The sequence below is a fragment of the Hylaeus anthracinus genome, unplaced genomic scaffold (genome assembly GCF_026225885.1).
Source record: "Hylaeus anthracinus isolate JK02 unplaced genomic scaffold, UHH_iyHylAnth1.0_haploid 4, whole genome shotgun sequence".
In the NCBI taxonomy this organism is placed as follows: Eukaryota; Metazoa; Arthropoda; class Insecta; order Hymenoptera; family Colletidae; genus Hylaeus; species Hylaeus anthracinus.
In genome coordinates this window covers 13,797,224-13,824,986 of record NW_026535289.1, presented here as the reverse complement: position 1 = coordinate 13,824,986, position 27,763 = coordinate 13,797,224, and the positions used below count along the sequence as shown (strand labels likewise).

The following is a 27,763-nucleotide window of genomic DNA, read 5'->3' as shown; positions in this document are numbered from 1 at the left end:
TTGTTTGCATAATTTTTACTTAATTTCGACAGCCTGACACGCGCGCGTATCAATTACGTAATTAGTGTAAGTTGCGCTAGAATCGCCGGCGGCTTATCTCGTGGCACGATTTCTACCATTTCGCATAAATTATGTAGAGTAGAGTTCGAGAAACGCGACTCTGGATTCTTACGAGATAAGGACCGAACGCTTAATGACAACACGTCGCCGTTGTCGATGTAAATACAAATTTATTGAAGTTTCCAAGTGCTTATATCGAAGAGAAACATAGGGTAAAATGAACGATTAAGTACACCTAGATTTCGTCGATTCGTTCGTCGTATAAATATTACTTTACACTTATGCGGAGCCTAACGTGTTTATTTGTTACCTATATTTATAATTCATCCTTTCTTTCTCTTCATACGTACATATATATATTTTTGTTCTATATACAAACCGACGCAACGTGTGGCATATGTAATGTACATACATAATTGGTAGAAAAAAATACGATGCGTCGATTGTTCCCCTAATTTCTACCAAGTTCGACTATGTACGTTCGACGTGGAGCGTTAGAACGATCGGAAGTCGAGCGCGGAGCAAAGTGCTCGTCGAGCCTCGAACTTTGTACTTTTTCGCGTACACCTGTCCTCGTTAACATTTACGCGTTGATTATCGATCTTACGAAATGTTCCGGCTGCGTCGACGTTAAACATTCCCATGATATGATTGAATCGCGTACGCGCCATTACGGTATTCGGTTGGTGCGCAAACAATGACGGTTCGTTTCTTTTCAAACTTCAAACGAAAACGAGCCATCAGCCGTGCACCGACGCGACACATGCGCGACGTTTACCGCGGAAATTATTTAACGGATAAAAATATTGCTTTTGAAACGAAGACGCTATCGAAGACGCCGCTTACGATACTTGGTTTTATTACAACTTCTATGCAACGTTCGAACGAACAATTTTCGGTAGAAAATAACGCGATTCGGGTTCGAAGATCGGTATGATTTACATTATATGTACAAATCTTAACGTACGGTTAATGAACGTGGTAATGTTACGACGTAGTTCATGATCGAATGGAATAAAACGCAAATGTGTCCCTAATTTAAATTTAAAAAAAAAAAGAAGAAAAAAAAAATTCAAAAAATGGACAGTCGCCGAAGCGTGTACGAGGAATACGATAATTTGTACATCTTTTCAGTAAGAAAAGGAAATACGGCGTAAAGGAATTTTGAGCGCCGGGGTGTCCTCTGTTAGAAAGAAAAACAACTTAATAACAAGATTACGTCACTGTCGCTCGACAACGTTTTCCAAGCTTCGAGTCAACGCCGATTTCTCCGAACAAACACCACAAATATTTCCTGGAATAATGTATGTACACGGTGCGATCCTTAACCTTGCAATGCTTCGAATCCCTCGTCATCGGAGATAAACAACATTTCGTTCGAGTAACGGATGAATAGAAACGCGGCTACCATTAATTTAGCAGTTCGTACGAATTTCCATTCGTTAAACGTCAAACATAATTTCATGTTACAAATTCGTGTCGTTCTCATCGATCGAATAAGAGATCAGGACCTGTTTATCCTCTATCAGTCTTTCCCATCCTTCATCAGCCAGATATATTTCTATCCAGATAAGAATGTCGGGCATCTTTGCTGAGCGTCCCCGGGCTTTCAGAAGCCTAAACGCGCGACCTATAGTTTCGCACGATAGATCACGCTTGATTTACCAGCTTGCGCAAGCTTGTCCTCGATGATCGCCATCGCGATTGCCCGTCTTCAGAGTCGAGGTCACGGACGCCTCTGCGTCCTCTATTCCAACGAATTGGACGTGGGCCACGCGCTGCACGCTTAGCTCCTCGACGAGCGTGTCTGGTACGATATTATGATACACCCGGTCCAGAAAGACTCCTCTAAGAGCGAATACGTCGTACCAATCGTACTGTCGTACTATCCTCTGTTCGTCCAACAGTCGTAGGCTGTTCTAATCCTTCCAACGCGTCTGTTACCTACTCAGCCACATGGAGCACGACTCAGGGCTGGCCCGGTCTTCCTCAACAAGTTGCGTGCTCGTCGACGGGGACGTCGTTCACGCGAGCTTCATGTATATAGTGCGATCCCTCATCTTGCAATGCTTCAGTTCCCTGAGCGCCCTCTGAGCCTCGCTGGGCGACGCGAACGCTACCCTGGCATCACCGGTTGGCATTCCCCTCTCGTTGTAACGTCGTATGACGTTCTCCCTTTTCACGTCGAAATCTCCGAAGAACTCGATGATCTCGTTGATGTCAGCTTTGAACGGCACGTTCTCGAGGGAGAGGACGCAGCCAGGCTTGCCGAAGCCTTCCACGTAGTCCATGGAGCCTGGATGCCGTCCCAGCAGGTGTCTCGGTATGCCCATCAGGCCTGGTGGACACCTGGGCGCGAAGCCGGTGTTCCCAAATCGTGGCACGTGATTCATAGGCCCCGAGAACCGCGGTCGTTGCTCCTGGAGCGGCGGGAAGTGTTGCTGCTGCGTCTCCATGACCTGGGGGTCGACCATACCCAGCGTTTCCAACATCTTCGCGCGCGGTACTAATTCTATGGTCGGCACGTTCTTGCCGAACGGCAGTCCGTTCTTCGCGGTGGCCCTGAGTGCCTCGTCCGTGGTGTCGAACTCGCAGAAGCACTCGCCAGCTGGTTTCCCGCTCTGGTTGAGCAGCATGTGTATCCGATGCGGAACGATTCCTATGTCGGAGAAAAAGTCCAATATGTCGCGATCGATCGTCTGGAACGGCAGGCCTCGCATGATGACGCAATCGGACGTGGTGGTTTGATTGATGCTGTTCTGCTCGTGGTCGCGCTTCGCTTGCGCGAACTTGTCCTCGGTGATGGCCGTCGCGGTCACGGGCTTGTTCCCTATCTTCAGCGGCGTGTTCACGGACGCCTTCGCGTCCTCTATCCTGGCGAATTGCACGTAGGCTACGCATTGCACGTTACCTGGCTCTTTGACGCTGGTGATGAACAGATCGTTGATCTTCCAGTCGTGGAAGAGCTTCGCGATGTCCATTTCTTTGGTAAAGCTCGGCAAGTCTGTCAGCAGGATGCACGCGGAGGATCTGACGTCCTCGGCGTCGTCGCCGCGGTCTCTCTCCTTCTCCGGCGAGTACGAGTCCACCGCTTTGTCGAAGATGCTCTCGTCCAGGTGGAGGACCTCTACCTCGGATCCTCTGACGTATCTCACCGTGCTCAGCGCGAGCTCCTTGCCCTCGGCCTTGCTGAACTTTACGTAAGCGATCCCGACTCGGTTCCCGTGGTTGTCGTTGATCAGCTTCAATCCGTCCTTTCTGATGTAGATACCCTGGAAGGCGTGACGCACGTCGTTGTACGTGGCGCTCAGAGGCATGTTGCGCACCTCCACGCAGTGGCCCACGCTGTTGGCGCTCTTGTTGTCGGAAAATCTCGACGTGCTGTTGGTCGTGCCGCGATTCGTCGTCCTGTCTCCGTCGAAACCGTACTGGGAGCTGTTCGCCTGGAAGGCGTGGGGATTCCGACGGCCCTCCAGCTCCTGCACCTTGTTCATGAACGGATTACTGGGTCTGATCGTGGGCCTGTAGTTCATCGACCCGTTCGTGCCGTACATGTCCGTTCCGAATTGTCCGGTTCTCCCCGGGAACCTCACCTGGTCCACCCTGGTGGTGTCGTTCTGACTCCACGACTCCTTCGGCCGAGTCAAAGCGGCGACTCCCGTAGTTAGACTAGGGATATTCGCTGTACCTATGTTTTGGGAGATCGTGTTCATGCCCACGGTGTGACTGAGCGTCTGCACGTGGGACTGCATCAGCCCACCGACGCCATTAATCCCGTTCACGGAGAACTGGTTCTGCTGGAGCATCGACTGCTGCCCGATCACGGAGCTGCTGAATGTCATCGGTCTGGACTCTCCGTCCTGAGCGAGCGCAGCGATTCCGGCCCCCAGAATACCCGGAGCCAACATGGCCGCTTGCATTTGGGTCTGCGGCGGAACCTCCCAAATGCCGTTCTCCAGTGGCTTCTTCGCGGCGGCCACCGGCTTGTCTTTATGGAACTGACCAACGCAGACGACGTCGTTGTTGTCGTCATCGGTGGCGTCTTTGCGACGATCGCCCGTCGAGTTGCGCTTGTTGTCCCTGTCCCTGGACCGCGTGCGATCCCTGGACCTGGATCTGTCGCGACGACGACGTCTGTCCCTCCTGTCGCGCTCTCTGTCGCGCGATCTACTCCTGTCCCTGCGCCTACGATCACGTCCCCTGTCCCGATCGCGCCTGTCCCTATCCCTATCTCGATCACGGGACCGCGATCTGTCCCTAGACCGCGACCTGTCGCGCCTGTCCTTGCGGTCCTTGCTGGACTCGCTGTCGTTATCCTTCTCTTTGTCCCTTCTGTCGACGGGCGAGCCTGGCTTCTGGACCACCGCGGGAACGGCTACTGGCGCCGTCTGCATGAACGACTGGAGACTGAGCGTCTGTTGCCTGGCGGCCTCGATCACCTTCTGCATCTCCGTCCTGGAGCTCAGCAGAAGCTTGATCTTCATCTCCTTGATCTTGCCGCCGTCGTGCATCATCGCCTGTCGAGCATCCTCGTCGGTGCTGGAAATTCCAACGTGTTAACGTTATTAATTAATTCCACGCTGTGAGTAAATTGGTATATATAGGCTGGATTTTTCGGAATGCGTGAAAGTTTTCAAATAAACGCGAAGAGCGCCAGGTCCAGGAAGACGTTTCGAATGCAGAACAACGGCGGACGGGCGACGCGTCGTTACGGAGTAGTCACCGAGGCTACTTTGCGACGGCTATAAATACGAAATCGCGGCGGACACTACTTGTTGCGTTGAAGCGCAGAGCAATGAACCGCAAAAGAAGCATCAAAACGTCTTCGTCTCTCCGTCTTCTCTATCTACGCGCGTTTAATGAACGATAAAGGGAATTCCTTGCATCTCCGAGAAAATAACACGCGCACGAGCGTACGTTTCTTTCGCGGTAATGTTACTTTTTTCTTACCTGAACGCTATGAACGCATCCCCCAGCTCGCCGCCGACGATGTGTACTCCTCCTTCCGGTATGCTCAGGCCTCTAAAAAATTGGCGAATGTCCAGAGCGTTGGCGGACCATGCCAAGTTCTGTAGCCTGATTATGACGCTCATTTTCGACTGTTACTCGAGGGATCTGTAACAGAGCCGAAGGATTCCAATTAGACGAGGATGGTACGTGTACGTAGGGACGATTAGGTTGATCGTAGGAAGTCGTTGAATAAAATTTAGATTTTTATGTTTCTTCGCAGTTTTATTCATCCTTTTACCGTGCGTACACGTGGTATTATACATATACTTATACAGGATATACACGACACTGACATATACTCAAAAATGTTTGAGGTCCTTGAAAGTGGAGGTTCGAGAGGTGATTTGAAACAACTTTTTCCTTGACGAAAATATTGTCCAAAGCTTTGTTGAGGAGATATTGATGGAAAACTTGGACCAATCAGAGCGCGAGTATGCCGGTGGGCGGCCGGGATAGGCGTAGGCTACGCGCTCTGATTGGTCCGGAGTTTTCTCTTAATATCTCCTTAACGAAGCCTCGGACAACATTTTCGCTAAGGAAAAACTTGTTTCAAATCCCTTCGTCTCTTCCAAGGACCTCCAACATTTTCGATAGGCTCTGTATACTTATTAAACTATTACATATTATACATTAAAAGTATATATAAGTCTTTTATAGTTTTCGGTGTATTCGTATGTACAATTCGGTATATCAACACTTCAACGGTCACACATCTACATAGTAACGATAGCATCACCTGTGAGCGGACGTCCAAGTTTCAACGAGTGACTACGATTAAAAATCAGAGGAACTATTTTTTCCATTAATACGCACGACTCAGCGTTTTTGAAGGTACACGAATTCCGTTCGGTGGGGTTCAGCGAAAAATCTCAAAGGCAGATTTCATTTCCGAGAATATACGACGAGATAATGAACGCGCGAAACACGTTCGGTTTTGCATGCAAGGAAGTAGCAACGTCAACGTTGCCATCGAGCAGCGAACCTCGAAGGCTTCATCGATCGCGCCCACTCCCGTTCTATTCGCCGACGAAACAACGAACGACCATAAATCGCGCGCGAACAGGACTCGTGACGTCGATTCGACGTCTCCGATTCGAACGAATTTCCCTGTAAAAATGTTGGACGGTGAAAAGTTCGCGAGTAACGAGGCTGGGACGAGCTGGCAACGAGAAACTCGTTCGTTGAAACTCGCTGACCAAAACTGTCAAGCGTTTAGGAGCGACGGGGACTACGCTAGAGGCGTACGCTACTATTTTACAGTCGAGTGTTTTACGATGCGTGCGCCATGCATCCGTGATTTTCATTACCGCGTTTATTTTTAGGCCTTACGCGCGTCGCTCGTATTCGCCGTCCCAGTTCCCGAGTAATTCATTCCGGAAACCGAGGCACGATCCGACGCCCGCTCGTTGCCGACACGCAGAAATCGTGGCTACTGCGGCCTCGATCGTAAGATCGTTCCAGGTACTTTGTTTCGTATCCTGTTGTCGGGATAACACGCCGTCCCTGATCGACGATGCCGCGAGACCTCTCCGGACTTTTCCTAGTTGACGAACTCTCGTGGCCAGCGAGAAGTTTTTATCGAACGCGTACGAAGTACTCTTACCGAGGACAGTACTTTGCAATACCGCTTTGCTATGTATTATCGCGGCTATGGGCGTTAAAATCGGTGTAGAGGCTTATAAATACTGCGAGGACAAAGGTGGCCACGCGTAAATCAATAGACCTGGTATACGAATCTTACTGCGACTATTGCAGTCGAGACTATTGCGGACAACGTTCTACGTTGCTGTTTACGAAATATCAAATATCAAATTAGATGCGCACAAAGGCTGCGTTATGCTTCCTCTTTTATTTCTTTAATTGCGAGTGACAAGGCCGAGGTTCGTCCTAAGTTAGTAGCTCCACGAAGCGGAGGAATACCTAGGCGCCTCTTAGACAGGATGTGGCTCAGACGATCCAGAATGCTCAAAATTAGGCTTCGTTCCTCTCTTATTTCTGTAATTATAAACATCCGAGGCTCGTCCTTAACATTTCCGTGAAGGTTAGAGAACGCCTACGCGCCTCTTAGACGGTTCGACTAAGACGATCTGGAATACTCGGAACGATTTATACCTCTCAAATATCTTCAAGACGCAGACACCGACCAACTAAAATTCTAAATCCTTCCAGAGATCATCAGCCGTAACTAGGTCAACTACCGTTTCCATTTATGTGTACAAGGAGAGTCTGTTTCCCCCGGGGATCGATCACACTTGTTGATCGACCAACGAAGGCACTTCCGGTCCACGGCGTAGCTTCTGCGCGAGCCGATCGATATTCCTCGCGGTCCGTTCGTAGAGTATCGCTAGTCCAGCGTAGATTCCAGGCGTTTGTTATTCCAGCGGATTTATTATTCCAACAAACGAACGTAAATCCGCGAGCCGATCGCGTTAAAGTAACAAACGCGCCGGACCGATTCTATTAATACGCTCGTTAAGTTTTGCAAATCCAGAGATACTTTGAGCAAAAGCACGTGGTATTGTGGCTGCCTCGAATAGACGACGAAGAGTTCACCGGACCTTACGCGTTTCTGCACGATCGATGCCAGCTGGAGTGTCCCGATTTCCGTGGAACCTTGAATGCTGGCCGAAAAGCTGGATGACCGATTACTCGGAATTGTTCGGATTCGTCTTCGATTTAATATTCAAGCAATGTGGAACCATCCAACACGGTGGAACCTCCGTTTCTTAACCTCTCGAGGGACGAATTATCAAATCGACTTTTCCTTGCTCTGATCGAATACGTGCAAATTATAAGCAATTATGACGTACAAATACACCGTCTTACTTTTGATTCTAAGAGGTACCGTTAACGGTCATTTTGATACAAAAGCAAACGCACACATACGCGCCGATACCTCTCGCGAGGTTAATCAATGAGAAGAAATTATAATTAACGAGATAAAATTGTCTGCGTAGATGTTGGATCGATCTACGATTCCAATGAAACATCTTTCGGTACACCTATGTAAGTATTTCCCACGGAAAGTCTGGGATCAGTGAAACAAACGGCATTATTGACCCTCGAAAATAATTCCGCCACTTAGGAGGTGTCTCATTACCCAGAAGTCCGTCTGGGATCACTGTAATCGAGCCGTCGATTATTCGCGAAGAGTACCAATTTGACACCATCGCCGTTAGACTCTCGCCGAGGGTATACAGGGTGTTCCAAAAGTCGGGAAGGAGCCGGGAATGGGGGGTAGCTGAGACGATTCTGAACAACAATTTCCTTTGCAAAAATGTCGGATGGGGCTTCGTTGAGGAGATATTAAGAGAAAGGCCCCGACCAATCAGAGCGCGCGTAGACCGTTGGAGCGGCCGCGGTAGCGAAGGCTACGCGCTGGCGGCCGCGCTTGTACGCGAACAAGTGACTCGACGTGCATCGAAGGACATTGACGCTGCCGCCTAGCGCGTAGCCATCGCTACCGCGACCGCTCGAACGATCTACGCGCGCTCTGATTGGTCGGGATTTTCTCTTAATATCTCCTCAACGAAGCCCCATCCGACATTTTTGCAAAGGAAATTGTTGTTCAGAATCGTCTCAGCTACCCTCCATTTCCGGCTCCTCCCCGACTTTTCGGACACCCTGTATATCATCGTCCTCCCACGGTGCAACGACTGTCGTCGATAAATCACCGCTGTTAAACGTCTCACAAAATGTAAACCAAGCCTCGTGACGACGAACGAACGATCGCAGACCGATACGCAATCGCGATAACGATTCTTTGTTTGTACCCGAGACGTTAATAGCCTTAGGGGGTTATATCTGGGTTAGTTTGTTGGCTCGGCTTACGTCGTCTAGCGAAATTGGGTTACACAGCTATACGAGGATGGAAAAACAAACGATTATTCAAGAACAACAATAACATTGTAAATACAGTTCTTAATTTGGATCTCTGCGAAGAGTGAAACATAAAGAATTAATGTTTGTTGTATTTGGAAAGAATTTCTTCCTCGATTGGGATGTAACAAGAATGTTTTTATGTTTTATGTTAATTGAATTTTTTAGATTTTATATTTTTAAGTTCAACAATCCATATTTGGATTTCTGCGAAGGGTGAAACACGAAGAATTAATGTTTGTTGTATTTGGAAAGAATTTTTTCCTCGATTAGGATGTAACAAGAATGTTTTTATGTTTTATGTTAATTGAATTTTTTAGATTTTACGTTTTTAAGCTGAACAATCCATATTTGGATTTCTGCGAAGAGTGAAGCATAAAGAATTAATATTTATTGTATTTGGAAAGAATGTCTTCCTCGATTAGGATGCAAGAAGAATCCCTTTATCTTTTGTATTAATTGAATTTTTTAGATTTTATATTTTTAAGTTCAACAATCCATATTTGGATTTCTGCGAAGAGTGAAACATAAAGAATTAATATTTATTGTATTTGGAAAGAACGTCTTCCTCGATTAGGATGAACCTCTTTATCTTTTGTATTAATTGAATTTTTTAGATTTTCTATTTTTAAGTTCAACGATCCACATTTCATTATTTTCGCAAGGATAGAGTTGATCAGTTGTTAACCCAGATGCGAGGTAGAAAAAAGAATTGTACGCGGAAAATGATATACTTAAAATTCGCTACGTGCACAGAAACTTTTTTTTCCTTTTTTTTTTTTTGACCTCTATAGCTGGCGTAACCCCGTCGAACGGTAAATCAGTGACTCAATGTTCGCTATACTAATAGATAAAATAAAGAAAAGATAACGATATAAACGGGCCGCGCGACGAGTAACGCGACACTAATGTAAATTAAATTTTTTATATTTTTCATTATCGTCGATCGATCGGCGAAGGTTTTCCGACAACGAGGTCCAACACGCACGTTCGGCACGAGAGTTTCTTACATCGTACCCTCGCCAACCGATTGACGATACACTCGCGACGATACAATGAAAAATATAAAAGCGTTCAAGTTGCGTTAGTATCCTACCACGCTCGTACGCCAGCAGCACCGGTTCGAAGTACGTTCAGCGGGTTTTCAGCTTCGCTAAAATTCTCAATCTTTAACCGAGGTACGACCGTGCTTTACAACGACTAGAATTCGGGACTCCTCGAAGACGGTTAGATCTCCTGCGAATCGAGTCCCGAGCGCAGTAATCGCGACCGTTTCGCTTCTCAAGGGATCTGGAAGTCGAGGAGGCGAAGACTCGACGTCGCAGAAACTTCTTCCTCGACCAACTGTCCCCGACGATCGATAATAGTCGAGCCGAGTTCGGACTTTGCTGAAAGCTCTCCTCTCCGCTCTCCGTACGTTCGTCGTCGCCGGACTATTCTACTTTCCTGCTGAAATTCTACGCTTCCGTTCGAGATTTTCAGCCGCTGCAAAGTCGCAGGAATATGCGCCGCCTACTCGGGCAGCTTCGAGTCCCGTCGAATTATCGTGTCGAAGAGTTTTCATTTTTATTTTTTATTTTTTTTTTTTTTTTTATTGTTCGTGTCGTGGAAAACTTTCCAAGTTGAACGGTTCGTTCTTTTCCGAACGTTCGCGTTCGTTTCGTTACAGCGAGCGGAAACGGGTCGAGGAGAGAGGTGGTCGATTCGTCGGTCCGAAAAATCGCCGTAATTCGAGGCTGGCTGCACGTTCAGCTCGAGCACAAAGGAGAGGAAAGAACGATAGGAACGTCACGTGTCCATCGAGAGACGGCGGGGCTCGGTGGCGCGTTCCAGTCACCTTTCATGCGGCCAATCTGAACCTGTAGCTGCGTCAACTTACAACCATTCGTAGCGACCAAGAACCATCGCGCACGCTCGTCTCGCTCCGATTGTTAACTCTCTATCGTTGCGTAACGCTGAACTTAAACCTGGCTCTCTCTCTCTCTCTTTCTCTGGCCTCTCTCTCAGTGGGGAGACTATCTCCCCTTTGGGGAGGAATTCACCGGGAGGAGAGATTTTGGCCACGGTCTGTAAAATCGTAGCTCGTTTCTAATCCAATCCGTGGCATTCGATCGTATCTATCGAATATCATTGATTGAAATTGAAAGTAAAGAAAAATACGTTTCGCTCGTTTCTTAAGGAGGGAATGGGGCATTCTGGAATGAAGGGGACGAACAGAGTAAAAGACGTTGCGAACCGTTATCTCGGTCTGTAGATTGTTCGGTATTCGCTGCAAAAATATTGTCAACTACGAAATGTTTATTTTAATCGTTCCTTCGAATCTAAAAAATATATTCGAACCCATACGAGCATTACGAGTTAAATTACCCACGAAGATCGAGATTATTTTAGCTCCTGAAATCGTTATCGTCGTAGCACGCGATGAATGAATTAATAGTCTTGTAAGTTTCGTCAAATTCAGGCTTGATCGTTTCGTTTCGAGAGAGGGGACCACCGAATGGAGGACGTTATAATAACTTTGGAAATTCGGACAGTTATTGTTTAGCTCGATAATTGATCCATAAACGTGTACCTATAAATAACGGAGAAATAATTTCTTTATCGAAAGAGAAAATAGAATGCACGCAACGGAGGGTTAAGTTTCGGAATTCTAAAGGCCTCCTACCACGACCAGGTGGACACCAGAAGCCTCGAATGTTCCAAACGTCTCTCGGCACTCACCTTTTCTTTTTCGACACGTTCGCAGTCCGCTGACCCGTGCGAATATCGGCTGTACGGTTGATCTGAAAGTTCTACTACACCTAAAGAACGGAGACAGTAACAAAGATTCCCTGTCTAAGAGCTGCTCGCCTCGAGCTTGGAGGTGACGTAGGTCCGTCTCGTCGACGTCTAAGAGACGTGGTCGAGCGAGCGCGTCTTGGATGGATTTCGTCGCAGTTGGTGGAACAATTAGACCGATCTACTTAAGTTAATTTCAAGTCTGAAGGGCGACGCCACTGTCACAGTTGATCAGCTATTTATAGCACTGTAACACCTTCCTCCTTCCTGGCCAACAAGTCGTGTCGTTACTAAAGCCTTTCTTTCTTAAATATTTTAAGCGTGTCGCTCGTCTCAGCTTTCCTCCGGTCTTGGCTGCTTATCGAACCATCTACGTGAATGTAAATACGTTGCTTCTATTGCCCTCGTCGTACCGAACACACGCATACAATTATTCCTAATGATCTCTAAGTTTTTCTCTAGCACTCCCATTTTCCTAGCGTTCGCATACCTTGCGGCAATACTTTCACATCCAGTCTTCGCATTCTTTTCCCTCTGTAATATCCTTCGGATATCCTTGTTTTTTGCTGCCAATTGTCGCACGTTACCGCACGGAGGTATAAAGATTGTCCCTGAGTCCATGAAATTACCGATCGTTAGCTTTTAAATTCCGATCGATATCAATTAAACCTCGGCAAAAATTTCGCATCGTCAAATCAATATTCTATCCAGAGGCAATCTTTCCAGCTCCCCCGGTACATACTTGTCCAAAAGAAATCAGCACCATCAACATTCACAGCTGCTCATCTCTCGCGCATCAAGTCCATCCAAATATCCAGCAAGAACAACTTCGATCCATCGTTGGTCGATTCGTGACGTAGACGTGGGCCTTCTCCTTCAGACTTGACGTATCAATCTCCGTTTCTCTTCCGTTAAGTAAATCCTATCGTGCTTCTTTAAATCATAAAACGATAGTGTCAGTTACGCGTGTAATATATATAATCGACACGGTGTCTTACAACAGTTGCGAATATTTACAAATTGATGCGACTTAGGAGTGCGCCTGGTACTTACCGTACGCGATTAGGATTAAGGAAGAACATTATCTATTTAAATTCGGACATTAATTTACTAATTTATGGAAGCAGTGCTTTTCCAGTTTTTAATACCCTCAATTTATGAAATTCACGGCCTGCAATTGTTTACGAGATCGCTGAATTTGTTCCACCAACACATAGCTACGTCGCGGGGACGATTGGCGACAGTATCCAGAAAAAGAAGTTTATGGTTGCCATTTCGTGGTAGGCGTGCTTGCGAGTGCGGACTGCGAACGTATCGATATATAACGATAAATTCTATTCTTAAGAGGCAACGGCCGATATAACGATCGTTTAGCCAAAGATTTTATTTTACTAAGAGATACGGAAAGAGAATGGTGTCTTTTTTTTCTTTTTTTTTCTTTCTGTTAAACGGTCACCCATCCAGGCACTGACCGTGTCCAGCGCAGAATAACTTCTATGCGGCAGTCGTTAACTACAACGCTCAATAAACCTCGTCAAGGAGTCTCAACGCAATTTCATTCGTCGCGGGGACTGACAAAGCAAAAGGAGTTTTTCAAAACAACCTGAGGCTCTCCGCGCAACGAGCAAGGTTACCACATCTTCCACTTTAGCCAAACGATATGGGTTGGGGGTAGCCATTCCTCGGTGACCTCGAGCAGCGAATTAATCACGTTCAAACTTAGTGCTAGTAGCCATTTCGATAGTACACAGGGTATCAAGCAGCGGTGCACGACCGATCACGAACCCATGTCAGCCATGGTCGCTGTTTCTCGAGTATGGACTCTTTCAAAGATAATTAGAATCGACGTGTCCCCGCCAGTGTTTAAGCATTTACGCGCGTTTTACGGTTGGTATTTAAAGATTCCATTTTATAGAATTTTATGGTTAACGCATGATTAAAACGTATTATTAAATGTGTTACGGACACGTATTAATTCTGTGGGATTTAACGAAGCCACGAGGCTGAATAAAATAGCACGCTTGGTGCCTCTAGTATCGTTAGTATCGCTACCGTTACTAAGAGCAAACTGTAAGAAGATGTATACCGCGCATTATAGTACGTCGGTGGCTTCGTACGATACAGGAAGAGAAGCGCGTTCGGAAAAAGTTTGCAGAGTAATTCGATGACCACCGTGTCCACGTAGAACATGCAACAGAAACGCACTCGAATGAGAAGGCGATGACTCCCAGCTCTCAAGGACCCTTACGAGAAAAAATGCACTTCACGGCGAAGAAGAGTAGGCGAGATTGATATCCAGCAGACATCTCATTTCAGCTTTTTTTTTTTTTTACGACTACTCTTAATTAGTTTATTCGAACGTTATACAAAACTCGACGACTGTCTATGGAATTTTTCCTACTTTCTTCCGTTTAGTACCTCCGGGCTGTTTACAAAGTTTTGTTTTCGAGAGCTTTGTCAACCATCTTTTCGTAACAAGATAAAGTAACTTGTGCATTCCTGCGTTTCGAGAACTACACCGATTACCCAATGAATATACTATTTTCCTTCAAAATCTGTACAATTCTTTAGAATGAACGACTGAATGATATCGCGAAAGCTCGTTGCACTGTAAATTTATTTTGAACTCTGGGAAATATTTAGACACGTTTATGCAAAGTTGTGTCAACCACGAATAAACTTACCTTCTTTATGTGCACAAGTAAACGGATCAAATAATCATAGTTACTGCATTTGAAAATATTTCGGTATATATCGACATGTTAAATTGCGTACCATGAAACAAAGGTTAGAAAAAAAAAAAGCTTGTTTATGGTATATTTTAAAAATATCGTTGTACGAAACATTTTAACCGATACGTGTACGAATCGTAGGAATTATTAGTAACTACTCGAATGTTTATGCCAAGAATGTTATGCTGCCTTAGCAGTTGTTTAAAAATGTATTCGTACGTTTAATATTATTACGCTTTACGATGCGCATAGCACGTGAAAAATAATTAGTCCTTCGATTGAATTAAGGTAAGTTTATGATGTCAGGGTGCATTTTATAAGTAACATTCTTAGAAAATGAAGAACATGCGAGACCACCATTCGAATACAAAGAATGTTCTCCATTTCTATGCGATACCTTGTTTTTAATTTCTTTATTGTTTCTGTTATTGCAACTTCATCATTTACTTACCGTTCCTCTTTAAAAAGTGAGAAAGTATAATGAAAAGAAAAATATTTCATGTGAAACGGTGCTTATGTCTCGACAACTATCTCGGTGCGTACCAAGATAACGAAGAACTAAATGAGCCTGTAGTAAATCACAACACTTCCCTCCAGAATTATGAGCTAAATTTTATTACATTACTGATGAGATATTACCTTCAACTTTAGATACTTGAGAAATTTCTTCCTTCTTCACCCTCAGTTAAAACGTACGACGAAAGATAAGAAGTCGATGAGAATAAAGACGACCAAGCAGCGAACGGTCCATCAGCGAAGGACAATAAAATGTAGAAGCAGAAAAGGTGTTAACTGCACCATGTTATTGTATAAAAGTCCACTGATGACGCCGATACCTGATCTTGATACCTAACACACACTGAGATGCCTAAGATCCTGCAACACACACCATTTTTTCCATACTGTACCTATAACCTCTTATACAAATCACAGACTGAAACTACAAAAATACTTGCCAGGAGCATTATTACAAATCAAATAAATATAATGTAAGATCTAAAATTATGTACGTTTGTATCAAACCAAATTTTCTAGTTTTTCTTTCCTTTCAAGTCATTCAGGATAACGTAATTGATACAAACGTGACCTTTCGATCGAATACAAAATTCGTATATAAACACTACACGGTACATATCGATCGCATTTCTGTCTCGATCGATCGAAGAGACGCTTCATTTTATCAAAAATATATCATTGACTACATTTACGACACGTCGGATGCCTTCCTAGTCAATAAGTTAACACGAGTGATTCACGAAAGCGTCGCATTTGTTGCGTGGAAACAGTTTCGTCGTCTCGTGCTTTCGAAGCACGAAATAAACGTCGAAAAACAGATCGAATGTCTCAAAGAAAAACGGTACCGCAGAATGACGGAACAATTAAACTAATTAAAATGATCTCATGCACGATAACTTCCAAGGCAAAGAGAAAGAACTCACGTTCGTTACCCGACTCGCCATTTTCGAGAGTTTAGAAATGTTGGTTGAAATTTTGACTCACCGAACTTACTATGCAAAAACGACAGGTCTCATAAGGAGAATGTTGATTACAGGCGCCGTAAACAAATTATAACGCGACAACAAAGGAATTTTCTTCCCCAATGAACACCAAACGCCTCCTCTTCTCAGCGTATCCCGGAATGGCTTCCGTTTTCCGTGCGCTCGGTTATGTAAACCCCGAACATTGGATATTCATTGTTGCCAATCTACGCGTACGGAAATTCGGAAGAAATATTTTACAAAATCACATACGAAATTAATATCAACGTTCTCTACTCTAAATATATTTAGTGCAATTTTAGGATTTATTTTGTTTTCTAATAAATTTTTGCAGGGCCGGTTTTACCAAAATTATCGTGCGCCCCTTCAGAGGTATATACAAGGTGTCCCAAAAATGTTGTAACACCTTGAAAGGGGTGGTTCAGGAGGTGATTTCAAACAACTTCCTTAGCGAAAATGTTGTCCGAGGTTTCGTTAAGGAGATATTAAGCGAAAACCCCGACCAATCAGAGTGCGAGTATGCTGGTTGAGCGCAGGCTACACTATAGGCGACCGCGCTCATACGCTATCCGCGGGTGCTCCAACGGTATACGCGCGCTCTGATTGGTCAGTGTTTTTCGTTAATATCTCCTCAATGAAGCCTCGGACAATATTTTCGCTAAGGAAAAAGTTGTTTCAAATCACCTCCAGAACCACTCCTTTCAAGGTGTTACAACATTTTTGGGATACCCTGTATATCGGTATATTCGTTTACCGCCCCCCCCTGCGCGGGCCTGAAATTTTGTGTATATTCGTTTCGATAACACGAATCGTTCACTCGACGAGAAAGTCACCAGGTGGTTCTAGTCGTAACGTCGAAACAGATGGGGTCGTTTGAAAGTTTGTAACGGGTCATAAATGAACGGAAAATTAATATATTAATAAATTAATGTATCGATGGTATTTTAATAAAACGAATCATAAGCTGACGCAGATGGCGCGAACGTGCGTAGCTCTGTATTTGGTAACACTGTGTATACCCGCACGTCGTGATTCGTGATATTGAAAGCGACACAAATAAGTGCGGTTCGGTTCAGTTCGGTTCAGTTCGGTTGCGCGGGTAGACGCTGGTTCTCTGATTTCGTAGAGCGTAACAGAGAAAAATGGCGATGGCAACAACTCAAGTTAAAGGAAGTGGGTGGCCAAGGAGAGCGAGTAATAGTTCGTTTGAAGGGAAAGTGGTACAGAATCAATCTGTAACTATCAACAGGACAGTTAATTTGTAAGTGATAATCAATACGTGACTTACTTACACTATTTTTTAGAGTTAATGTTTTGACTGCCTCTCCTGTAGAACAACTATGGCCGGTTAAGAGACGCTAGCAATTAAAATTATGTTCCTAACACCTTTCAATGCATCTTACATGGTACAACCATGAGACGGCTGTTCACCTTTTCGTTAAGTAATTACGGAAATTTTAAGCAATTTACCAATGTATCGTTATACCGACCGTTAGATGATTTTAGTAATCGCTTATTTATATGCTACGAAATACGACATAACCAACTATTTTAACGAACCTTGAAATCAACAACGTGATCCAACATCTTCCATGGTTATTTGTATTATATCATTATTTAACCGGAAGATGCGATCGTTTGCTTAAAATTTCCAGATGTAGATTAAAATTATTTACTTTGTGCTAAATTTGCACAAGGTGTATTACATTTGAGTTACACTAAGTCCTGATTATTAAGAAACTGAGGGATATTTGAATTCTTTTGCAACACTATATTTTGTACGTATTGTTGCTGATGAATTTATAAAAACTGTAGCCATCGTGTACGAAGCACGTTGGCCCTCTTTCGTACATTGAATGTATATTTGCATAAAAAAATACATTTTTGTTAATTTTTACAGTCACCTCGGTAGTGTGACTGTTGATTTGTAATGCGTATATAATTGCAAATAGTTGTATTACCGGTGTCCATTGCTTTTACTTGTACAATACGAATTACTTTGATGCCTTGTATAAAATGAAGAATGTACAAAATAATTACAAAAGTCAGATTGTTATACTCTAAGAGTTATAAAATACTGTACTTCTGAAAATTAAAAAAAGAAATATCTGTATTTTTTTTTATTCGAAAATTGGCCTCTCACGTTTTATGTAAAATAAAACTTACAGTACGAAATAATTTTGTATTTACATTGTTGTGAATGTATTTATTTTGTGTTGGGTAGTTAATAATTATATCTAATTGTTAATCTAAGAAAGTATACAACGTTCATAGATGTTACGAATGTTCTGAGTAATTCTTTATGAAACAATCAACTGATTGTTTTAAAGTTAGTAGAAAGAACTCGCACAAAATATCATATATCTCATTTTGGAATTTATATCTTTTACTGATGCGACATTTGTAATGTTTCCTATACATATACGCAACAGAACATTGAAGAATGTAATAAATGTACTATGTATCTACGATTACATTACAAAGCATCATTTGGCACTTATAAGTGAAACAATGCTTTTAATTTGTATAATGTAACAAGTCAATTACATAGGTATAAGTAATTTAACAAATTGTTTACATTTTGGCATGCAAGTATTGACGATTGTGTAGCCTTCAAGAATACCAGAAAGAATTAGAAAAGTAATATTTATGCTAACAAGAAGTGGTTAAAGTCTATTAGTATGTGATGTTGAAAATGTATTTTGTTCCATTATCACCTTGCATATGTGATAAGGAAGTATCACAAAACTATAACAGAGTATACATATAAGTATTATGTATTTTTTAAATAAATGATACGAATATATTTGATAAAAGCAGTTTATGGCTACTATGAAATGTACTACTATAAGTGATACACTAATGTGTATGTATATATATCAACTGTAGTTGGCATTTTGTACTTTATAGTTAAGCAACCACATTGTATGTGGTGTCTATATAGAAATTTGCATTTATACAAGAAGAAGTATTATTCAACTTGTTATATGATACTTTGTTGAACACTGTTGAACATTGTATTTTTATACAAGCTTTGTAAATCTTACGAGTATGAATTTTATCGATTGTCACATGTTCATAATTCCATTATACTCATTTATTTCTTTAATGTACATACATTTTTCAATTATGTGAATTGTCAAACAACATAAAGTTTAATTATTTTTACACTACAAATCTGTATATTATTCTTCTTGCTTGCATGAAAAATTATATTTTCCGTTTTGTATCAAATGTGGAAGTTAATGTAAGATTACTGGAGAAAAAAAGATTACATGCTCATAATATCCAATGCAGTTGTGAGTACCCATATAATCATTATGGTTATATACTGTAATATTGTTTGTGGAAATAGTGTTGAAGAAACTGGATTTAGTTACTGAAGGATTATATTAAACATGAGAACCTAACACAAAAATACAACTCATTTATCATAGATATCCTTTGACAAACTATACATTTGGAACAAAAGAGCCACTCTTCGAGAAAGATCCATCTGTACCAGCAAGGTTTCAGCGTATGAGAGATGAGTTTGACAAAATTGGAATGCGACGCAGTGTAGAAGGAGTTTTGTTGGTACACGAGCATGGATTACCACATGTTCTCCTTCTACAACTGGGGACAACATTCTTCAAATTGTAAGCATTAATTTTGCTTTAAAGGATAATATAGAAGGCTTATTTAACAAACTCTGTAAGCATCATTTGTGTTTGTTTCTTTTCGTAGGCCTGGAGGAGAACTAAATGCAGGAGAAGACGAGGTAGAGGGCCTAAAACGGCTCCTTACAGAGGTAACAGTTAGCACGACGCCTTATGCTACCTTACGAGGTAGCTAGGAGTGGCACTTTGATATGTTAGATTGTAACACTGTTTATGAACCTATTGTACCAATCCTAAAGATGTTTGTAGAACTTATGTAACCGGGCCTGTAGCTCAAAATAGGGATTTTTTCATTTATTATATTAGGACTTACACATTTAGTGTGCTGCATGCCCGGACACTTCAATGTTCGTAGTCATAAAATTATAACTTGTTACATTATAAGTACCATGGTTAGCTAAGAACATTGTTCTTATTTCGCTCGTTATATGTATTAGTTGAAACATGAAAGAGGCAAACCACGAAGATTGTAACATTATAAGAAGATTGTATTGTACATATCATTGTTAATTTTTTGTTGTGATCCGTGAAAAAGAAACGAAAGGGAAAATTGTATTAAATAACACATAGTTCTAATAATTCTCGGTAGGAAGTAACTATCTAAAATGTCTCAGGATTATGGTTTTTTCCTCGTGTAATCGATAGGCAGCTTTCAGAGTTTATCTTACGCAGTAGTCAAGTTTTTAATTAAATTGACGCATATGTGTACAACAGCTGTTTCATTTAATTAGGTATCTGTAAGTGAAAAAAGTCGAAAGTATTTTAGCAAATACTTCTGCTCTGTACTACTGATCGTATAGAAATTACAGGAACATATTAGGGAATCGTTGATGAGGTTAATTGTTAACAAAACTAATTACAACCGTTTTAAATATGTAACAAAAATCGTGTAACCATGTTCTTAGTGGACTGAACGAAGAAGATTGTATCTTAAACCTATACATCAAACATACATGAAGTGTAGGGTAATTAATGTAATAAGCAGTACAATATTAAACTACCTTTTAGACATTTGGACGTCAAGATGGAGTCAAGCAGGAATGGGTGATAGAAGACACAATTGGAAACTGGTGGAGACCTAATTTTGAACCACCACAATATCCTTATGTACCACCACATATTACCAAACCGAAAGAACACAAAAGGTTGTTCCTTGTTCAACTGCAAGAGAAAGGTGACCTATTTTTTTAAGTATTCGTTTGATTCGAAAATTAATGAAAATTTATCGGCCGCTTTTTTTTAACAAATGTTTGAACTTTCAGCTCTATTTGCAGTGCCAAAAAATTACAAATTAGTCGCAGCGCCATTATTTGAGTTGTACGATAATTCACAAGGGTATGGTCCCATCATTTCCTCCTTACCACAGTCACTTTGCAGGTAAATAAAATATATCAAGTTGCTACTGTAACTGTGCCATTTCTTATTTAAATAATATTCTATTTTGTGTTTCAGATTTAATTTTATCTATATGTGAAAGAAAAGTGAGAAAGTGGAGTAATTTTATTTAAGTTAACTAAACTACTATAAATACATGTATGTATGTATGAGATGACGAGTGGAACGGCAAAAAGACTTTTGTTCATGTATAATATGACGTGCACCAGAAATTAAATCATTTTTTTAAGTAGTACTTATACAAATCATTCGCTATTTTAATCTCTAATCCTTGTATTTTCGTCACTTTCTACACTTTATGCTTAACGATAGTAACCATTATATCAACATATACTCTAAGGTGTACATATATTGTTAAACTTTAGCGTTTATCTGTATAATTGTGAAGCGTTTTAGTCTTATGTTATAAATTTTGTCGTGAAAGGTATTACATTTAATATACATATAATTTTATGACAAATATAATTTTGTAAAACCGCAATAAAATCTACGAACTTTAATCTTACGAAAAGTAATTGGATGCATCTTTGATGCGTGTATTGATAGCCCTCCCGGTTTTGATATTTGTTAATTGTTATTAATGTTTAATCGAAGCTTGAGTGTTGCTGTATGTATCATAAATGTTTAATCACGTCGGAGATATTAAGTTTTAATTAATCAATAGATATTAAAATTTAGAGAAATTTCTCACGATTACTTTTTCTCTATCAATACCCGCATCAAAAAAACATCAAAGATGCACTCGATTACACGGCGCCACCGTCGACACGGTTCCACCGCCATTTTGTGTTTCGCAAGGTGTTTGAAGTGGTTCGAAGAACACGTGTATGTGACATTCAAAAACGCCAATGTACATAGATGTCAACGAATACTTTCGTTTAACGTAACAGAAAAGTACACGTGTTCAGGGGAAAAATGACAAAGGAAGAGTCAATTATGGCAAAGGTATACATAAAAATGATAATTCTGTTCAACTTTAATACGAGATAGAAAGTATCTTATCTTAACCTGTTCTTATGATTTTTTCCATGACATCGACTACGTTCGTCACAGATGCAGTTGGTGGAGAATGGTTTGAAAGACTCTTTGTACAGGGTTGACGTACTCGAAAAAAAATTGAAAACAAAACTGCTAACAATGGAAAGCCGCGAACGGTTAGAGACGGAGTTAGAAGAAGTTAGGGAGGTACTTCGACGAAACGAAGAAAAATTGCAAGGGTTAAGAAAACAGAATACAAGGTCGTTCGTGTTGGCAGCGTGTTTAGTATTTGGATGTTTTCTGCTATATGGATTGTATTTATTGCTGTATGGTCAAATATGATGTAACATTTATCATGATCGTGTGTTACTAATTCCATACTCATTGAATGCCATGAGATACTTATAGAGATTGGACCAAATGATGTTACATATGAAATTGTCAACTTTAGTAAGTTTTAAGAAGTATCATGGAACAAAGGATAGGTGTAAATGTGACAAGCCTGTCAATAGTTTTTCTACGAATATTTATTCAAAATATACGTTCTATGAGACAGCTTTCTTTTATGAAATTAGACTTATAGTTAATCGATACGGTGCTATATATTTTTAAGCAACAATAGAATTGTGGTTAATATCTAATTTACAATGAGAATAATTTTCCACTTTTTTATCACTTAGGACTATATCATAACATAAACAATAATTGTCATTGTTAATATACAAATAATAAAATAGATACTCTTTTTTTTTTTACATTAGTTTCGTAATAAACAATCCTGTACATTCAGAGAACGTACTTATTGGACCACTGGAAATATTATAGATAATGTTAACGACGCGATATATTACTTTAATTTTATAGATATAATTGAAACATGTTAATTTAAGCAGCAACCAAGTCGTATTCAGGTGTCCCAGCTAGACGGCTTTGAATGTACTTGGCATGTATTTCAGTATCCAAGTAACTACTTTGAACTGCAGGATTTTCTTTCATGGCAGATCTCCATTCCAACTGAAATTATAAATAGTAGACTTGTAATTATTTATACGGTATTTATGGGACAACAAATTTACCAACAAAACTTACCAGTTTTTTGAAACGATCTCGTGGTATAACGAATTGATCTCCGCGTAAAACTCTGATTATATCCGACCTCTCCCACCATGGCCATATCATGAAATCTACCATTCCAGGAGAATTACCATTGAAGAAAGGAGTTCCCCTTTGCACCAGTTCTTTTTCAAAATGTTCTAGACCAGCTAGAGCAGTATTGAATACATCGCAATGTATAGATGTAGGATTATACAACTAAAAGAAACATACCTTTATTTTAATTGTATAGTTCACTATAAAAACTATTAAAAGGAGACATACCTTGTACATAGTACTTATAACCGAACCAAATCTATCGATCAACAAGTTATCCTTAGCTTTGGCTAGAGGATCACTTGGGTAAAGTTTATTTTGCGGATATGCTTCATCTAGATATTGGGCAATAATAAGACTCTCGTATAATGTTTCTCCTCCTTCCACCTCTATGCAAGGCACTTTGCCCAAAGGAGTTTTTTCTAGCAACCATTCGGGTTTATTGGTCAGGTTTACATAAACAACATCGTACCTATGTTCATACAATATTTGACAATAAGAATTAAATTAAGATAACGAAAAATCAGCGCGATATGAAATAGTAGGAAAGAAGGGAATATCAAATGGAATAGAAACCTAAAGAACTAGTTTACTCACGGTATATGTTTCGCGTCTAGCACCAAATGAATTCTTTGCGCGTATGGACAAAATCGCATACTATATAAACGTACTTTTCCAGGTACAAGAGGCGGCGCAACGGATCCTGGAGAACGGTAGCATTGCAAGAATTATGTTCTAATTGCATTGATCCCAGATCAGGCAATCTTACCGGCAGCAAGATGTTTACGAGTCATCCTGGTCGATTTACTGGATGGAAACTTTCGAGAATTCTTGAGTACAAACGTGCAATTTCTCTTTTAGTTGAAAATGTTTCGCATATCCTTATCATCCAACCGGTCTATAATCATCGATGACAGGTCGTCTATTGGCGGAAAAGGATTTCGTCCTTCCAAGCATATACGCACAAGTAAATTTTTTTTTGTAATCATTACAAAGCGTTCCTAAAATCATCTCGATGCATAAATTCGAAATGAATCATGCTCAATTAATAATTCCATCTACGCTTTTCCGCTAACGGAACATTATCAATCGGAAATATTTGAAAATTTATACCCGATTCATGGATCTCTAACTTCCTAGAAAAGTTCTAGCACGTAGCGATAAAAATTCTAGACTCTCGCGTAACTAGGGATATTTGGTGCTTCAAAGTTCGACTCAGGAGATGGAGCTCTAGTTACTCGGAGCATTTTCGTACATTTGAACGCGTCGTGCAGTGTGCAATTTATAAGTGTTGTAGCTTTGTTCAAAAACTTTCATTCGTTTTGTGTTTATTAGACAATTAAAGACGGGAGAAATTAGCATAAAAGAATCTTAAAGAAGATCTTAAATAAGAAGGAGATCTTTCCATTGAAAACGTGAGTTTCAATATATATATATATATGTATGTTCTTTAATGTTGAACTGAAAAAATGTCAGAGTTAATCTCCTTCCAGAAGCAGTATAACTGTTATTTTTAAATATTTCAGATACACTTTGAGTCTGACTTAGTTGTAAGCCACGAATAAGGTGGGTGGCGTTGATGTAAGGGTTGATTTCTTCGTAGGTAACATTTTACCGACATGTACATTATGAATAATCGTCTTTTCGCTCTGGCACTTACGAATCGGTTCCTATAGTAAACAACACTCTGTTAAAATGGTATCAATCGCCATTAGTTGTCAAAGTAGAAATACGAAATAGTTTTCAGGTCGAATCGATAAGCATTTAATTTACATTTAATTTAATTTACTTCCACGATGGTAACGGTATAAAACAAAATAATCCACGATAATGAAATAACCTTTTTCAAACGTTTCGACCCTCGAAACAAAAGTTCTATCGAGGTTGACTCGTACGTCACATTAGAAAGAACCGAACAGTCCGTTACCTTAGAAGTATGATAACGTAAAACCATGGAATTATATTTGATAAATTAACCATTTTCAAACATTTCCACTCCGATAATCGAAATTCTATTTCCGTTGATTTAGACATAACCTTGGAAAGAGCTAACTCCTCGACTCCTCGACTTGGAAACATAATCGCGTAACCTCGCAGACTTATCTCTAACAAATTATCGATCCGTTAAATCGCACTTTTAACTTAAACCAAAGTATCTATAATAGGAATGGAGCAGTTCCCTCGAAGGGAACTCTCGCGATAGCAAAGAAGGTTCGGAAAGGGGTCGCCGATATCTTTTAATTGCTTCTAACCTTTTTCAAACCGGAGTTAATACTTCCAAGGAGAAACAAGGAGAAATTGTGGGGTCGTGGTGGTGGGAGGTCGTAGCGTCGATTGGTCGGCCACTCAGCTCTGTGCCTCTATCGAGCCCTATCCGGCGGTAATAACCGTACACAGAGGATCGTAGACGGTGAGGCTAGGTAAGCGGTAGCACGAAGGACGCGCGTAGGTGGTATGCAGGATCGAAGGTGGCGGCGGGAGAATCTCGGGTTGAGCGTGACTAGTGGTAGGGGGGGAGGGGGGGCGGGGGTGGAACAGCGCGGGCGCTGATTGGTAGCAGAATCGATTAGCCGAGCCGAGCTAAACCTCCGGCACCGCGGCAGCTTCGACGACGCCACGAATTTCCCGAATGGGGGTTTCCCGTTGGGGCGGGCCCGAATCCAGGGAATACCTCGGCGTTCTCCATGGCAACCCGACCAATTCGCCAACCGCCGACAACCGAGGCTGACCTACCGTGCGTTGCTTATTTTTCTTTCGCGTTTTCTCTCTTTCCTTTTATTTCCTTTCCTTTTCTTTCTCTCTTTTTTTTTTTTTTTTCGTTTTTCTTTTCGGCCCTCCTCTTCCTCCATTTCTGTCTCTCTCCGATCCGGTAGTCCGCGCGACCCCCTTCTTCGTCGTTGCTGTATCCTTTGTGTCCCACGGCTCCTTCTCCCTTTGTCTCGTCGCCTATTTTTCTGGGTTTCGTTTACGCTGCAAGAAAGACAGAGGAAACAGAGAAAGAGACGGCAGGGAACAGAGGCTGAAAACGGTATTACGTGCCTTCCACCTCTTCCTCGTCCGTCTAACTTCGGGACACAAAGCACCGGCGCACATACCTCGTTACGCAATCTCCGGCGCTGACCGCGCGTATGTGTGCGCGCATAGACACGAGAGAGGTGGCACATTGATTTTGCCGACGACTGATACAACCCCGTCGGCACGTTTAATTAGAACATGGCGACTTTAATACAAGCGCACGACAACAAGAACAACAACAGCGCCCCTTCCCGTACCCACACCGTCCCCCTGTGTCCCATCCCCCTCCCCCTTCCCCCTACCCCTCCCACCCCCATACCACCCATCAAGTTTCTGTCGCGTCTCTTCACCAGGTCCACGCCAACAACGTTCTTCACTCCTCTGATCCCTCTAGCCACTGGCATTTAAATAGTACCCAGCGTCTTGTGGCGGCGTCTTCCTCGGGATCGGGCGTCTCGCGACCAAACCGACCGAGCACTCGCCTTCTTCTCTCGAAGGGGTCGCTTATCTACCTAGCCTAACGCGGTCTATCCTAGTGCCAGACACCCCGACGTCTGTGTTCTCTCTCTCTCTCTCTCTCTCTCTCTCTCTCTCTCTCTCTCTCTCTTGCGCACTCTTTCATCCGTCATCGTCGTCATCGTTATCATTCGGTGCACACCCTTCCAAGTTGGAGAACTCATTGCCCGCTCTCCTGGCCGGTCGCAGGCTATCGCGCGCAAATTCGTTTCGCTCACGCACCCACGTTCCCACACGCGTGCACGTTCACGCACGCTTACACGTTCATACACGCGTACACACCCACACGGGAGTACATTCTCGCGCTAAGACTACGTCCTCTACACGCCTACGCTACACATGAAAACACCCTATCTACATCGCAGCCCGTCGACGTTCCGTGGAACCAGCACGGAAAAGTCAGGTTCGGACGCGGTCGCTATCGTCGACGATATCGTCCGTCGGTCGCCTCGTGTCAGCGATGACCGAAACCGCAGGGCATCGAACGAGCCTGGTGCCGATATGTTCGCCGATGCGTTCGTCTTCTTTGTTCGAAGGAAACGGGACAAACGTATCGGCAAATTTCCGATTCAGGGAGCCTAGCGTTTCGACCGTCGCTGACTTCGAGCCGAGTCGGTATTTCGGGTAACGGATATCTCCGTTTTCGCCCTTTATGGTTGCTCGATTACACTTGGCCGATCGAATGCGCGATCGAATGCGCGAGACTGATTCAGCTCGCTTTCAAGAAAGCGTAAACGATCATCTCGTCGTGGGCGAAGATGCGACAGACAGTTTGTTTTGATTAGAAATGAATGAATTCTGAATCGTTGGTAGAGAATTACATCGACCCGTTGAATCGAATTAATCGCTACCGCGCGTTTGTTACGGGCTAAAGGGTCGATCCGTTTTCACGTGTACAAACGTAACCAAAGAAATGTAACGCGAGGGTGGACGAAAGATTCGGGACGGCCCGTCGTAGATGTTACCTGTCCGGGTGAACGACAGTCGACGGTTGGTTCCACGGAACGTTCGACGGGGTAGGTACGCTAATCGTCGGAGTAATTCTAGGGATGCTTACGTCTTACGAATGGTATGATACAGTATACGGCTTAAG

General features: G+C 42.3%; 3 protein-coding genes across 6 annotated transcripts; 1 reads left to right on the top strand and 2 right to left on the bottom strand.

Moving 5' to 3' along the window:
- Nucleotides 1–212: 212 nt before the first annotated feature.
- Nucleotides 213–16,156, bottom strand: LOC128895008 (uncharacterized). 4 transcript variants are annotated; one of them, XM_054157197.1, is made up of 4 exons: nt 15,969–16,156; nt 15,099–15,335; nt 5,011–5,175; nt 213–4,599 (listed from the first exon to the last, which is right to left on the bottom strand). In XM_054157197.1, the coding sequence occupies exons 3-4, from the start codon at nt 5,151–5,153 to the stop codon at nt 2,085–2,087; spliced, it is 2,658 nt and encodes an 885-aa protein (XP_054013172.1). In that variant the 5' UTR covers nt 5,154–5,175; nt 15,099–15,335; nt 15,969–16,156; the 3' UTR covers nt 213–2,084. The 4 variants fall into 4 exon arrangements, 2 of the variants coding, with proteins under 2 accessions (XP_054013172.1, XP_054013171.1); XM_054157196.1 differs by having other exon boundaries at nt 15,960–16,154; XR_008461666.1 differs by lacking the exons at nt 213–4,599; nt 5,011–5,175 and adding an exon at nt 10,995–11,016 and having other exon boundaries at nt 15,960–16,138.
- An 830-nt stretch (nt 16,157–16,986) lies between these two features.
- Nucleotides 16,987–21,247, top strand: LOC128895026 (cleavage and polyadenylation specificity factor subunit 5). The gene is made up of 6 exons (XM_054157235.1): nt 16,987–17,219; nt 19,396–19,596; nt 19,685–19,748; nt 20,626–20,791; nt 20,880–20,994; nt 21,070–21,247. Exons 1-6 carry the CDS (start codon nt 17,101–17,103, stop codon nt 21,089–21,091), a joined length of 687 nt encoding a protein of 228 aa, XP_054013210.1. The 5' UTR covers nt 16,987–17,100; the 3' UTR covers nt 21,092–21,247.
- Nucleotides 21,248–22,499: 1,252 nt separating this feature from the next.
- On the bottom strand, nt 22,500–24,153 carry LOC128895024 (pyrimidodiazepine synthase-like). Its single transcript, XM_054157233.1, has 5 exons — nt 23,909–24,153; nt 23,737–23,842; nt 23,368–23,611; nt 23,080–23,301; nt 22,500–23,004 (listed from the first exon to the last, which is right to left on the bottom strand). The coding sequence occupies exons 1-5, from the start codon at nt 23,931–23,933 to the stop codon at nt 22,876–22,878; spliced, it is 726 nt and encodes a 241-aa protein (XP_054013208.1). The 5' UTR covers nt 23,934–24,153; the 3' UTR covers nt 22,500–22,875.
- Between the last annotated feature and the right edge of the window lie 3,610 nt (nt 24,154–27,763).